The sequence below is a fragment of the Hakea prostrata genome, chromosome 4, assembly GCF_041222555.1.
Source record: "Hakea prostrata isolate BN-2017 chromosome 4, UWA_Hpros_2, whole genome shotgun sequence".
Taxonomy (NCBI): Eukaryota; Viridiplantae; Streptophyta; class Magnoliopsida; order Proteales; family Proteaceae; genus Hakea; species Hakea prostrata.
This window is the reverse complement of record NC_142603.1, coordinates 5108595-5124679: the sequence shown is the minus strand read 5'-3', so window position 1 is coordinate 5124679 and position 16085 is coordinate 5108595. Positions and strand designations below refer to the sequence as shown.

At 39.2% G+C, this 16085-nt stretch overlaps 1 protein-coding gene across 2 annotated transcripts; it reads left to right on the top strand.

The window, feature by feature from the left end:
• The first annotated feature begins 476 nt into the window (after positions 1-476).
• LOC149017296 (brefeldin A-inhibited guanine nucleotide-exchange protein 1-like) lies at positions 477-15552 on the top strand. Of its 2 annotated transcripts, XM_089151625.1 has the most exons (11): positions 477-1771; positions 6033-6350; positions 7476-7803; positions 8088-8510; positions 9135-9427; positions 9889-10162; positions 10365-10870; positions 11408-11729; positions 12377-12737; positions 13137-13819; positions 14605-15552. In XM_089151625.1, the coding sequence occupies exons 1-11, from the start codon at positions 729-731 to the stop codon at positions 15214-15216; spliced, it is 5163 nt and encodes a 1720-aa protein (XP_089007751.1). In that variant the 5' UTR covers positions 477-728; the 3' UTR covers positions 15217-15552. The 2 variants fall into 2 exon arrangements, with proteins under 2 accessions (XP_089007751.1, XP_089007752.1); XM_089151626.1 differs by lacking the exon at positions 477-1771 and having other exon boundaries at positions 6221-6350; positions 7466-7803; positions 14605-15550.
• Positions 15553-16085: the final 533 nt, after the last annotated feature.

Sequence of the window (16085 nt, the reverse complement as noted above, 5' to 3'; positions counted from 1 at the left end):
AGGGGAGGGGTTGGGGTGGTTTTTGCATACCGTGACAGTTTCTTTCACACATTTAAGGGTTGAATATGAAGGTTTAAATGAGAATAATTATGTTTTTTTTATTATAATGAGAATGATATGGTCATTATACCCATGAATTCATGAAATATAAATCTTAAATCAAATATTAGGAGGTACACTGTACACCTTGTAAAAAAAAGGCTTATTTTATATTTATGTAATGCATAAAAATGAATGATTGCATTCCAATTTTCAACAAGTCTCCTGCAAGGTTGGAAGACTTTTTTTTTTTGTTAGGGAAATTGATAAATATGAGATTTGCCGAGAAAACGAGGAAAAAATGAAAAATAAAATAAAATGCATATTTTTTCTAATAAAACCAAGACTTTTCCCGGGAAAATGAAGGAAAATTTCCCTTTCCTTTTATTCTTATATATCTATATAAAATCCATTTTATATAAATTGTTCAGGGCTCAGGCAACACCCCCATCTGCGAGAACGACGAGCTCAGATGACAAATCGAGAAGCTTCATCTCCCTTCTTCTATGCACGCTTAACACCGCTACGTTGGCGTGCAAGTTGAGCGAGAGTGTGAGAGAGAACTTATTAACTTAAGCCCCAATTTGACTCCTTCCATAGGTTTCCATGGCTGCTCTTTCCTATCCGACCAGGTGCACCGACAACGGTTCTGAAACCCTAGCCATTATCTGAATTTCGATCTCTCTACCATGTCGTCTTCACAAACCTTAGGCGGCGTTTCCCGGGCAGGTCGCATTCTCGGGCCGTCGCTGGACAAGATTATAAAGAATGTGGCCTGGCGAAAGCATACCCAACTGGTTAGCTCCTGCAAATCGGCACTTGACAAGCTTGAAACACTCAAAGATACTCCTGATCCAGTACCTGACTCGCCCATATCTGGGTTTGTAGTTTCAGATGCTGAATCCGTTCTTCAGCCCTTAATCCTTGCTCTTGATTCGGCTACTGTCAAAATCATCGAACCTGCTCTGGAATGCGCTCTTAAATTGTTCTCCCAAGGCATGATCTGCGGTGAAATTGATCGCCCCGAGGGTGACGAGAGACGCTTCATTTTAACTCGTTTGTTGGATTCGATTTGCAATTGTGCCGGTCTGGGTGAAGATGAGATCGAGCTTATGGTGGTTAGGGTCATGTGTTCTGCGGTCCGGTCTCCATGCGTGTTGATTCGGGGCGATTGTTTGATTCAGATAGTTAAGACCTGCTACAATGTGTATGTTAGCAGCATGAGCAGCGTTAACCAGATATGTGCTAAGGTAGTCCTAGCGCAGATTTTGAGTATCGTTTATGCGAGGGTGGAAGAAGACTCGATGGATGTCAAGGTTCGTTGTGTTATAGTTGGTGAATTGTTGGAGGTGTCCGATAAGAGTCTGAACGATTGGAGTTTAGTTCAATCTGTTCAGAACTTCATTGACGACATCGTTGAGAGTAGTCAAGGGGTTTCGAATTTGAAATTGTATCCCTCTGCATCGGGCAATGGCCGTGTTTCAGTGTCCTCTGAGGATGGGAAAGGTGAAGTGGAGGGTGGAGAGTCGGCTGATCGGGGAAGATCCAGTAGTGGTAGTAAGATTCGAGAAGACGGATATTTATTGTTTAAAAGCTTGTGCAAGTTCTCGTTGAAGATTCCAACTCAGGAGAATCCCGAGGACCAAGTACTTTTGAGGGGAAAATTTTTATCTTTGGAGATGCTGAAGTTTACAATGGATCATGCTTGTTCATTTTGGGGAACAGACGAGAGGCAAGTGTTTTTATGTTATTCAGTAACTATTAGGCTTTTGGGCGTTGCTTAACATGGCACTATTTATTTCAAAATATCAAAATAATTATACTTTGAGCTGTGGTTTCTTTGATTTCATAACACATTTCTAGACCATTCTTTCTTCGAGCAAGATGTTGGATGCCAGCTGGTGAGAATCTCTATCAGCTGTCTAGTAAGCAACAGGAAATCAAAAGAATGACAATTATTCAGTAATTGTTTACTGATCATAGTTGTGGGCAGTTTGGGGTTCTAGGTGACGCAAGTTGTTGGAGGGGGCCAATCCGCATGCAAGGCAACACCAAGGTCGCCTAGGTGCATGTGTAGGTCTCGAAGGTGAACAGGGTGCCCATGTAGGATACTAAGGTAGCCAACGTGGCTGGACACCTAGGCATTGCCTTGACAAATGACAACTATGCTGTTGATATGTAAAAGAAACCTATATCCAATTATGTTTTTCATTTTTGAGGCATCAATATGAATGTTTAGCGGCCACGTGGGCATTGCATCTTGGTGGCTTGGTGCAAGTCACGAGAATAATGGAAGGACGAGTTAATATCCCACCAAGATATAATGTCCCAACCAAGGATGGGTATTAGATCACATCAGCCATCCATACAAAATGAGAAAAATCTCAATCTCATAGAAGCATTATATTACAATACATACAAAATGTTGAATTTTACACGGGTGGCAATAAATATACTTTTGTACATTCATAAGCTTAAGTATAGCACATGCTCAGTGACATACATTTCGCTATCTGGTTCCCAAAACATCCAACATTTTATAAACATTTCAAAATAATTCTTATCATGACACCTCATGTGATCTTATCATGGCAACTTATGTGATTGTGTATATTGCATCTCCAAGTCCATGTTCCCTTTATATATCAATAGGATATTGTACATACCTTTTTTATGTAACTGCAATTAGGAAATTCTATTCCCCTGGTTGTATATTCCATCTATGTAAAAATCACATTAGGGAACTCTTTCTGTAGTATTGTCCATTGAGGATCAATACACACATACATGCTTGCATCATATCTTTCTTATGCTTATTTTTTTAACATGGTATTAGTAGTCAAGCATCAATTTTTGTCCCTTCACCATGGATATCGATCCTTTGTCAGCTACTGTTGTCTTTTTCTCTTTCTCCATATGTATTTCTACTTTATGTACTCTCCATATTTATTCAATCCTTTTAGTAACCATCCATTGCTCAATCTTGCTGGTAAGAATTATTGTTTTAATTGAGTTAGTGCCCAGATCTTGGATTCTTGAGCTACCGACCACAATTGCTTTTAATAAATCTCTTTTTAGCACCTTGAATCCTGCATCTGATGCCCTTCCCATCACATTGCCTGACGGTTCAGTTGTCCCTGTTATGCACATTGGTTGTTTTTCTTTATTTCCTAGAATTTGTCTTGATAACGTCCTTCATGTTCCTGCATTTTGTTTTAACTTTATTGTCTATCACCAAACTTAACGACCTCTTCTCATAGTTCAATCCTTTTTTCTGCTGATTGTTGTGTTATTCAGGACCAACAATCGAAGATGATTATTTTGACGTGTAAGCAACATAGGGGGCTCTACTTCCTTGAATCAATACCCCTTTTCATTTCCTTTTGGCAACTTGTTGGGTGCTCATTTTGATCTTTGACATTAGCATAAGCATTTGGGCCATCTTGGTACCACCTCTAATACCCATTTGAAACATTTGGACTCTAATAATATTTTTTCAATAACTGCACATGCACTCTTATGTCCTTTAGCTAAACAAGTACTTTTACCACATCCTCTTGTTTTGAACGTGTGGGGTCTCTACCGAACAATATCTTTATCTGGTGCTCATTTCTTTCTTACTGTTATTGATGATTTTTCTCGAAGCACTTGGATTGATCTCATGTCTTCTAAATGTGATGTGAATGCTCTTTTATTGCATTTTTGCCATGATTCAAACTCGATTCCAATCATGCATTCGGTGCATGTGGTCTAATAGTGGGACTTAATTTTTTAATCAACCTACATTTCTTATTTAGCTTTAAAAGGGGTTGTTCATCAGTCCAATTGTGTCTCCACTCCACGCCAAAATAGGGTGTTGGAGCGGAAACACCATCATTTGTTTAATGTTGCTTGGGTATTTCGTTTCATTCTTATTTTCCTATTGAGTATTGGGGTGAGTGTATTCTTGCACTGCATATTTAATTAACTGTCTTTCAACCTGATTACTTGATAATTGGTCCCCTTTTAAGCTTTTGTATGGGAAGCCTCCTTTGCTCTCCCACCTTTGTGCTTTTGGGTGTTCATATTTTGGGAGAAACACTAATTCAACATGACTTTGACAAATTAGCATTTCCATATGTTTTTATTGTTACCCACATAGCCAATAGGGCTATTGTATTTTTTATCTTTAATCTAAAAGTGCATTTGTCTTGTGTGATTTTTATTTTTTTTATATTAACACGTTCTTCAATTATCCCTACTTCACCACCTTGCACCAGCTTCATCCATTCTCTTTCCAATGTCATCACCCAACCTTGATCTTGATCGACCAATTTTGATCCTGTTGCCTCATATCCAATCCCAGCTGACTCTGTTGTCCTTCCACCCATTCCCCAAATTCCAAAGACCCCAACTAACTCGTCAATGCCCTTGGTTGTAGGACTATGAATGCTCTCTTTTGCTTGTCTCAAGAATCCGACACTTTATCCCCTCTCTAATTTTTGAGTCATAATTGCTTTACATGTCCACATTTAGCTTTCCTCACCTCATTGTCTGGTGATACAGAACTGTATACCTTTATTGAGGCCATGTAGCACCAAGCTTGGCATGATGCAATGACGGCTGAAATAGAGGCCTTGACACATACCTGGGCTTGGTCTCCTCGTTCCATTACCATCTGGCAAGCTAGGTCTAAAGTGGGTGATGTAACCTAGGCATACTGGGCCTGTTTTCAGGATTCTCTTTTAGAGAACCAGCAGTGATTAGGTTTTAAACCTTGTTGTTTTAGGTCTGAGCTCACTCAAATTTAATGGACTACAGCTTGCATAGCTCAATTATACCCTGCAGTTGTGGCTGGTTGAATTCCCAACCTGCGAGTTAGGTATGGGGGAGGTCTAGGGTTAATTGGAGAGGGGTTTCAGGGTTTGGCCAGGTTAGTTTTAGGTCTGAAAATTGAAGAAAATGTTCTGCTTTATAAGAATGTTAGTTTGCAGAATTATTCTCCAAGCTAGGGTTTGGGAATTTAGGGTTATGGTTAGGGTTAGAATTAGGGCTAAGGTTGAAGGTAAAGAGGGATTGGAGGATGAAGATCCTAAAAAGGTTTAAGGGTTGGATGAGTGGTTCGAGAGTTATGGTTGAAAGTAGGGTTAGGTTTGTAGGATTTTGAAAATCTAGGGCAGCAAAGGAAATAAGGTTAGACTAGGATGTGGGTTGGTCTGATTGGCCTGAAATTGGGAGGGAAGGTCTCTAGGGTTAGGTTGAATGATGTTCCTAAAGTTTGGGATAGATCTAATGGTTAGATTGTCATTGATTTGACTTTGAATTTAGGTCGAAGAAAAAGTCCGAAAATTCCAAAAAATTATGGAAAAATTTAAAGAAAAAACGGTTAGACCTTGCGCAAGGGGTGGGTAAGGATAGGTTTTTATAAATGATAATCGAGCCTTCAATTTCCATTCACTTGCTATGTAGCTCTGAGGCCCTCTTGATCACCAAATGTCCTTCTGATAGAGCTGAATGATATCTTTGGAAAGAACTGCTGCATATGATAGGAAATGGTATAGAAAGTTTCTTCTTAAATAACTGATCTGCTCTTTGATTCTGCTGGACGATAGGGGGGATGAACATGGACAGCTTCTTGCTCCTTCCTTATGATTTGCTCCTCAAAAATCTGGTCCATTGAACCAACCAAGAACCAGGCAACATCATCAGACTAGGCTGCCTCCCATAGAAGTTGTCCCACAAATCCACAACTACAAAGGGCTGGTTTTGAGGCCGTATTCCCATGGCTACACATGGACCTGTGATCTAAAAATGATTGTGGATCAGATTTTGCTTCCCCCCCCCCCCCCCCCCCCCCCCCCCAAAAAAAAAAAAAGCTCCTGTGTGAGTGAAAGTGATCACAACTTTTTTCCTCATTTAAAATGCTAAGCTCCCTACCCCAGAAAAAGCAACAAAGGGGTTAAAAAAAACTTTGATGAGTGACCTAATTTGGCATTTCCTTGTTCTGGAAACAGGTTTCTCAGTGCTATCAAGCAGTATCTCTGCCTGTCATTGCTGAAGAATAGTGCATTATCTGTTATGACTGTATTCCAGCTTCTGTGTTCTATCTTCACGTGCTTGTTATCAAAGTTCAGATCAGGATTAAAGGCAGAAATTGGGATTTTCTTTCCGATGTTTATCCTCAGAGTGCTTGAAAATGTGCTACAGCCTAGTTTTATGCAGAAAATGACAGTTCTCAGTTCGCTAGAAAGGATCTCTCAGGATTCACAGCTCATCGTTGACATTTTTGTGAACTATGACTGTGATGTGGATTCACCTAATATCTTTGAAAGGTATTTTCGTACAGCTTCTTTCTTTTTTTTTTTGGGGGGGGGGGGGGGGGGTTTCACTATTTCAATGTTGTTTATTTATTTGTCACCTTGGTATGGCCTAGATGATTTGGCAACTGCCTGGGCAATTCCTGCCAATGCATGGTATCTAACAAGTGGCATGGGCCCTGCTCCATTTGCCTAAGTGACCTGGATAAAATTGAGGTTTTACTGGGTGGTGTCTTATAATTTTGCAGAGGGTGAGATATTGATGCGTATTAACCCGTAAGTTAATTTAAATACTTGTATCTTATGTCACTGCATTTCTGGGGCAAAGTGTTCCACTCCCCCCCCCCTCAGTACGCTCATGCATGTAAGTGTAACTTGGTGTGAGTACCTAGGCTACCGGAGAAATCTTTGCATATAGACATTCACATAGATTAACGACAAGCCAATTGAATCTAGTTGCTGGGAATTAGTGAATTACGCCTGATAATAGAAGGATAATTGCGTATATTTCCCTCAAGATAAGGTAAGGTTGCTAAGACTAAGAGGTGGAAAGGTAAAAAACAATACAAGACAACATATTCAGTACCCAAAGTACCCATAAGCTGGATGTACTCTAAACTTCGGATTTGGTAGGCCTGATGTCCTCATCAGAAAGAAGTGGCAGTAGAACATATGGGATAGTATTGCACTACTCTTTCCTATAGTAATTCACTTAGCCGATAATAAGAAACGAGTACCTACTCCTCAAGCTAATTTAGGGTAGCTAAGAGAGGTAGAAAGGTAAAGAAAAATACAAAATAATATGTTCCAGTACCAAAAATACATTTATTGCATGAACTCTGACATAAAAAAACTCTGAAATAAAACCAGGTTGATAAAGTTAACCCAAAAGATGCACATTGATCCATCATCAGTGCTTTATCCCATCTTACCGGGATTGCCTAAATAAAATTTTCTCTTACCACCATATTTGAGCATTCTGGTGAGATGCTATATAGTCTAGCCCATGTTAGAACATTCAATGTCAATTCCTTTCAAGAGAAAATGAAAAATATCTAGTTGCCATTTTTCATTATATTTCTGTAGTTTGTTTTAAGTAAAATGTATTAAAACCATTTTAATTCCATCAGATATTTGCAGGACTGTCAATGGCCTCGTAAAGACTGCGTTAGGTCCGCCACCAGGTTCCACTACAACCTTGTCTCCACCACAGGATATGGCACTCCGAGTTGAATCTATCAAGTGCCTGGTTGTCATCATCAAGTTAATGGGAGCTTGGATGGACCAACAATTGCAGGCAAGTGATTTGATCCTGTTAAAAAATAATGATAGTGATGCATCAGCTGAAAGTCATGGCACACCTAATGGAGATGAAGGAGCTTCTGTTGACTATGAGCTGGAGTCAAGTTCTGAGGTGTCAGAAGCTGCGACACTTGAACAACGTCGTGCTTATAAGATAGAATTTCAGGTCAGTTACTGGTACCTATAGAGAACCAATGCAGTTGGCTGGCAGCTGGTGTCCTTATCGTAACACAATGATTCCATTGTTCCCACTCATGAATAGCAACTACCAAGTAACTCAAACTGATTTGCAATTTTTTGGTTTTAAGTAAATAAATAAAACAGCTCTTGACTGCGGCTACCCTGCTGTTCTCTTTTTGTTCATTATACCTTTAAGTTCTATACAAATTAAAGTTGTAATGCAACCACTTGATTCCGATTGTGCTGACACATTTCCTGGATTAATTACAGAAAGGTATCTCACTGTTTAATAAGAAACCCTCCAAGGGCATTGAGTTTCTTGTGAAGGCCAAAAAAATTGGTGGTTCTCCAGAAGAAGTTGCTTCATTCCTGAAAAACACTTCTGGCCTGAATGAGACCATAATTGGGAACTACCTCGGTGAAAGGGAGGAGTTCCCCTTGAAAGTTATGCATGCATACGTGGATTCCTTTAATTTTGAAGGAAAGGATTTTGGTGAAGCTATTCGATTTTTTTTAAGGGGCTTCAGGTTGCCTGGAGAGGCACAGAAGATTGATCGCATAATGGAAAAGTTTGCTGAGCGTTACTGTAAATGCAATCCGAATTCTTTTACGAGTGCAGATACAGCTTATGTTCTTGCTTATTCAGTGATAATGCTCAACACTGATGCCCATAATAACATGGTGAAAGACAAGGTCAGCTTCCTGAAAAATGTGTTTTTACTTTTCTGTCTTCATTTTCTTTTTTCTATAAAAGCCCTGGTTCTTATTTGATAGAAAATCATCAGCAGTGAGAAAACTTAAAAATGAAAATTATGGAACATAGATACCCATCCATGCCTGCATAGAGTTTACACAGACACACGTTCACATGGAAACAATTGCACATACATGTCTGTACATCTTTACTCGTTTATGCTTGGGAACTATATTGCAGATGGTTTTGAAGTTTTTCTTCATTTTCTTTTCCTTTGTTATTATTTATTTTTTTGGAAAAAGTTTTGACATGAATTTGTTGCATGATATTTTAATTTTATCATTAACATTTAACAAGTTTCTTCTATGCCAGATTTAGCAGAGGATAGAAAAAGAAAAAAATGATACATTTTCCTTAACTTCTTTGTTTGGTTAATTGGAGAAAATAACTTGTAAAAACGTTATGAAATTCAGCATTTCTGTATAGACATCCAAGGAATAAAATGCCACTTAACCTCTTACCTTAGATGGGATATGTGATATCTTAATAGAGCTGGCTTGATTATTGATTTGAGTTCAGTTTTGAGGTCTGACTTTCTTTCCTTTTTTTATTTGTCACTCAAGATGTCGAAGGCTGGTTTTATTCGCAATAATCGTGGGATAGATGACGGAAAAGATCTACCAGAAGAGTATCTGGGCTCTTTGTATGATCAAATCGTGAAAAGTGAAATAAAAATGAGTGCTGATTCTTCCGCACCACAAAGTAAGCAGGAAAACAGCTTCAATAAGTTACTGGGCCTGGATGGCCTATTCAATTTAGTCAACTGGAGGCAGACTGAAGAGAAACCTTTAGGTGCAAATGGAGTTCTCATAAGGCGCATCCAGGAGCAGTTCAGAGCAAAGTCAGGCAAATCTGAGTAAGCCTACTTGTACTGTAGAAAGGCTTGATTTCTGTTGGTTTATATCTTTGCACTAGTTGATTAGCAATAAGGATAGATATCCCTTGTAGAGTCCTTCATTTCATGTTTGGGTGTCTGGAGAGTCCCCCACCCCCTCTTATTTATCTATATAGTCTTTTCGAACAAAATTCATTATTGGGCCCTCTCAACCCTCCCCCCCCCCCAAAAAAAAAAAAAAAAAAAAAAAAGAGGATTTGTGGTGGTGCATACCATTTAGTGGCTACTCCTTAAGATTTCTTTGAATTTTAAATTCTTTTATTTGAGGGATCTCTTACTTGATAGTCTTTGGATGGTGGCTCCCATCTTATGCCCCTGCTTCTTGGAAGAAATACCACTAAACCTTACAGTTTGTTATAGTTGGCTTGGGTTTACTTGCTTTGAGCCTTTAATGGAGAAATTCAATACTATGAATATGGCAGAGTCGTTTTTTATGCGGTCACGGATACGGCAATTCTGAGGTTTATGGGGGAGGTTTGCTGGGCACCAATGTTAGCTGCTTTCAGTGTGACTCTTGACCAGAGTGATGACCAGACTGCCATATTTCAATCCTTACAAGGCTTCCGACATGCTGTACATGTCACCGCAACAATGGGCATGCAGACACAGAGAGATGCTTTTGTTACATCTCTTGCCAAATTTACTTTTCTCCATTGTGCTGCAGACATGAAGCAAAAGAATGTTGATGCTATGAAGGTATGTGTGTTGTTCTCCATTTGATTAAGATGTTTTCATTCAATTCTGGTACAGGTCCTCTCCAATTGGAGCTTGTTTATGTTTACTTGGCCTGTGTTGTACAGATGCACTAATTATGATGTTGCTGCATAAGATCTCTTTGCTTTCTCTCTCTTGCTGTATATCTGTGTATGTCTATTCTTCTCACAGTTCTTCTCCACAGGTAATAATATCAATTGCCATTGAAGATGGTAATTATCTTCAGGAAGCCTGGGAGCACATATTAACATGCCTCTCCCGATTTGAACATCTACAACTCTTGGGAGAGGGTGCACCACCTGATGCATCCTTCTTTGTTGTATCTCCATCTGAAACAGAAGATAAGACACAGAAAGCTGCAGGTTTTCCATCATCAAAGAAAAAGGGGAGTGCTCTTCAAAATCCAGCTGTAATGGCTGTTGTTCGAGGGGGCTCTTATGATAGTGCTACTCTTGGTTTTAAAGCCTCAGCGCTGGTAACTCCAGATCAGATTAATCATTTTATTTCAAACTTGAATCTACTTGATCAGATTGGGAGTTTTGAGCTGAACCACATATTTGCCCATAGCCAAAGGTTGAATAGTGAAGCAATCGTAGCTTTTGTGAAGGCTCTCTGTAAAGTTTCCATGGCAGAATTGCGGTCTCCAACAGATCCTCGTGTTTTCAGCCTGACAAAAATAGTTGAAATTGCGTAAGATTCTTCTTTTGTTAATTGAGTTTTAAATGTATAATTTTGAGAACAACCAGAAATAAAGTTGAGGTTCTTGGCGTTTCTAGGACCCTATGTTCATTGAAGAGGATGCAATACATTGGGTTTGGCCATGCTCTAGGCAATGCCTAGCATAGGAAATAAGTACTAGTACATACATGGCCTGAGCCCAGTCTAAATCTGGATCAAATGACGTCCTGGATGTGCTGGGTAGGCAATGGGCCTGTCTTGAATCATTGATACCTTTGTAACATGTATGTTTAGTCTTTTGTGAAGCAATCATTGTTGGGTTTGTTTGTTTGTATGGTCTATTGGATGTCTTGTGTTCAAACTCGCTAAAATAATATTTTACCATACTTGTTCTAGTAATAGTGAAGTATTTCCCAAGGAATACTACTGATCTTATATCTCCAGAATATACATGTAAAATTTCTATAGTTAGTATTTTAACAGGCTTTATACTAATATTTATTGCCAGTTGTATCTGATGATTGTGGGGATACTTTTTCCTAATGGCAGGCATTATAACATGAACCGCATTAGATTGGTGTGGTCTCGTATATGGAGCGTGCTTTCAGATTTTTTTGTTACAGTTGGATTGTCAGAAAATCTTTCTGTTGCAATATTTGTGATGGATTCATTGCGACAGCTGGCTATGAAGTTCCTGGAGCGTGAGGAGTTGGCAAATTACAATTTCCAGAATGAATTTCTTAGACCTTTCGTGATTGTCATGCAAAAAAGTAATTCTGCGGAAATTAGGGAATTAATAGTTCGTTGCATCTCACAGATGGTGCTCAGCCGTGTCAATAATGTGAAATCTGGCTGGAAAAGCGTCTTTACGGTATGTTGAGTTTTTGGGCTTGTACTGTTTATGTTCTTTAAGATGTGGAAACTGGATGTGCCACTGAGTCAACTGAACAGTAATGAAGCTTGAATTTGGCAAATTCTGCAATCATGTTATTCATAAGTGAGGAGTCATGGATGGTGTTTTTACTTCACGTTCTTAATAAATTATTAGGTCTTTTTATAAATGAAGGATACATGTTAGCCTTTATATTTCATTCTACAAATGCTAGACAAGATATTCTTAAGCTTCAGCCACATGTTCAGCAGAATGCTTCAAGATTTGCTGGGTCAGTTTTCTAATATGTAAATAAGAGTTCATTTTTTTGGGAGTGTCAAAGGTTGTAGAATGAATGGTCGCAATGTTTTTCCATGTATTGGTAGAGAGAGTTCATTGTTTGGTTCCATCAAATCAGATCAAGCATGACTTGATCACCCTGCTAAATGATTAAAGTTTATACTGATTTGTGTACTTAATGCTGTCAGATTGACTTTGCTTCTTAAATTTTTTGCCCAGAAGGGTGGTTTTTTCCCCTCTAGGATCACACTTCGTAGTGGATTTTCTTTTCTTTTGAATGTTATAAGAAAGGACTAGTTGATCTCTCAATCGTCCTGATCCTCGCATTATGATATTCTTGTTGCCAGGTTTTTACCACTGCTGCAGCAGATGAACGCAAGAATATTGTTTTATTGGCCTTCGAGACCATGGAGAAAATAGTGAGAGATTATTTTCCCTACATAACTGAGACAGAGAATACCACCTTTACTGACTGTGTGAAATGTCTTATAACCTTCACGAATAGCAGATTTAACAGTGATGTCAGCCTCAATGCCATTGCATTTCTGCGATTTTGTGCTGTTAAACTTGCAGATGGTGGACTAATTTGCTATGATAAGAACAAGGGAAATAATTCATCTATTCCACTCATGGACGGAGATGATTCTTATGGACTTCCCTTCACAAAAAAGGATGAACATATCTACTTTTGGGTTCCTCTGCTCACAGGTAACTTGCTGTCAGAGTTGCCTCGGTAGAAAATATGGTTAAAGTGGGTCTAGGCAAAACAAGGTAAAATTTGTGGATGGAAAAAATTATGGGGAAGTGTAAGCAGTTTGCAAATAAACTTCAGGAAATACCAACTTAAGCATGGATAGGTATGAATGTGAAAGAAAGCCATCAATGATGCTTTATGAATTTGATACCTACTTTAGGTTTGAATAGTATAGGTTGTTACAATATAACCATAAGAAGCATGGTATTGGATGAAACATGCTTTATGAGAGTTTATATTGCCCTTCTCCTTGCCCTTTGGATCACAGTGAAGTACTCAATGCTTCCTTTATTTATTGTTTATGGTGAAAATCATGTATGATCTAAAAAGTGAAAGGTGTAAATTCTTTTCAGGTTTGTCTAGACTGACATCTGATCCCAGACAAACCATCAGGAGGAGTGCTATAGAAGTTCTCTTCAATATTCTGAAGGATCACGGCCACATATTCTCACTACCCTTTTGGCTTGGTGTATTCAAATCTGTCATTCTTCCGATATACAGTAGCACTGAGGGCAAAGGAGAAACACTTGATGCTGATGGCAGATCTTCACCAGATTCTAGATCTCCACAATCTGATGAAAATGCATGGACTTCTGAAACTTTTACTGAAGCAGCTCAGTATCTAGTAGACCTTTTTGTTAATTTCTTTGATCTGGTGCGGTCCCAGCTACCAAGTGTTGTATCAGCACTCACGAGGTTCATTAGCAATCCTGTTCAGAGTCTGGCTAGCGCTGGTGTAGCTGCACTGCTGCATTTGGCCGGTGACTTGGGCAACAGACTTTCCGAAGAGGAATGGGGTGTTCTCTTTCTGCGCTTGAAAGAAGCAACTGCATCAACTCTGCCTGGATTTTTAAAGGTTCTTAGGATCATGGATGACATTGAGGTATCTGATGATTCACAAACCTATACAGATATGGAGTTATATTCCGATCATGAACTTACCCATGATAATTTTGAGGACGATAGTCTGCAAACGGCTGCCTATGTCATTTCCAGAGTGAAGGGTCATATAGCTGTTCAATTGCTCATAGTACAGGTACCCATACATCTCTGTGTTTGTATGTTTGTAATATTTTTGAATATGTTTGCTAGTTTAATGAAAAAGGGAGGCATAGGGTGGCTTCTCTGCATGTGGTATCCTAATTTAGCCACCAATGGCAGGTATAACATTCTGACTGTTGGTGGTGATTGACAAATCATAAAAAATGTGATTGATTGGTTTGATATGGTAGGAAACTTCTTTAATATCCCTGTTAAATGCATTTATTGTTGTCTGGTCAGATGGCACTTATCTTTTTCCCACCCCATTCATCTTTTCCATCAGTGCTTGTGGGACTCTAGCATTATTCTTGGACAAGTTACTTTTGTCTCTCTCCCCCCTCCCATTTTCTTTCTTACTTTCCAATATAATCCCATCCATCTGTGTTTCCTTTCCCACTAAATCTGACTCCAGTACGAAGTGCATATTTCGAAACTCATTCCTTTACTTTGCAGTCATCCCAGCCCACATGTGAGACCAATCCTCATGAATTTCCTGTCGTCCTTTATTTTTGAAATAAATAGGCTCTAAATGAATTGCCCTACGTATATGTATCTATGTGTGTGTCAATCTATGTGGTTAATTGGCTTTCATGGTTGAGGACCCAGATAATGGGTTATTAAGCATGAGTATATATGCACACTCGTGCTGCCTTGCTTTTTCTATATTAAACTAGCATATTCTATCACATAGATATCCTGAGGAAGAATTCTTTTGGCAATATTTGGGAATGATGTTTCTTACTGTATTACACTAATGGGTTGATTGTATTTTTGTCACAGGTCATTACTGAACTTTATAAGGCACACCAACAATCCTTATCCGCAGCCAACATCAGAGTCCTTCTGGAGATATTTTCACTCGTTACTTCTCATGCACACAAACTTAATGCCGAAACCATTCTGCTGGTGAAGCTGAGGAAAGTGTGTTCAATTTTGGAGATTTCTGACCCCCCAATAGTCCACTTTGAAAATGAGTCATACCAGAGCTACCTCAATTTTTTGAATGGCATACTCGCAGACGACTCATCTCTCTCCAAAGTAATGAACATAGAGCCTCAACTTGTGGCATTATGTGAACAAGTATTGCAGATATACTTGAATTGTGCAGGTGGTGGGTCAGTTGAACAAACAGCAGTTAACCGACGGGTGCCACGCTGGAGGATTCCACTGGGTTCGGCTAAAAAGGAAGAATTAGCTGCTCGAACTCCATTGACTGTACTAGCACTACAGGTATTGAATGGCTTGGAAAGGGATTCTCTTCGGATATATGTTTCACATTTCTTCCCTCTGGTGGTAGATCTTGTGCAAAGCGAACACTGCTCTGGGGAAGTGCAGCATGTTCTAAGTAGCATGCTCCACTCATGTATAGGGCCGATAATATTAGATTCGTGATTTATATTATTCAATTATTTCTTGCACATTCATTAGAATTAGTGTTTTCTGGAGTATTTTTGTCTGTCCGACTGGCCATAGCATGGGCCACCTTGTTTTGTTTTAGTTTTGTAGAATATACAGAGGCCGGCTTCACTTGTGTAATGTACAGTAAATTGAATCACATATAATGACGATTTTTTCATCTTGACAAGGTGACTGTATTCTGTGAAGTTCCAAACTCCAAAGCATGTTGATTTTCTTGCGCAAGTCATCTTTTTAGATCAAGAGCAAGATCCTTTTGTCTTCTTTTCTTTATTTTTTTTCAACTTATTTGTGGTGGGGCGTTAATGTTTGATATATATAAAAAAATCTGCACATTCGTAGAGATCTAGAGGAACTTTACAAGCAATATAGATTCCCATCTGCAGCACCCGATTATCCAAAACTCATCTACTGCTTCTCCAGGAAGAGCGGTAGGCCTTGAGCAACCACTTAGCTCGTCACCTCTTCCCAGTGTCATTCTAATGGATGCGCCTGCACAGGATAGAGATGACTGTCTATTCCACAACTCCTTCCATCCAAGAGAAAATTAACTGACACAGAGCTAGCGGACATGGATTCGAGCTGCACAAAATCTACGGAGGACCTGGGGTGGGAAAAAGAGAACATGGGTCCAACTTCTTTGAGGCTGTGAATCTGTGATGGCTTTCCGGCTAAAGCCATCAAGTCCAACATGATGCAACTATTCCTTAATTGTCGAGGGCTTGGCCTCCTATCGACAGAAAAGGAGCTTCAAATGACAATCCTCGAGTACAGGCCCTCTATGTTTTTTTTGTGTGAAGTTCGGTCTTCTAAAGTCCAACCCCATCTGTTGTGCAAAAAAATGT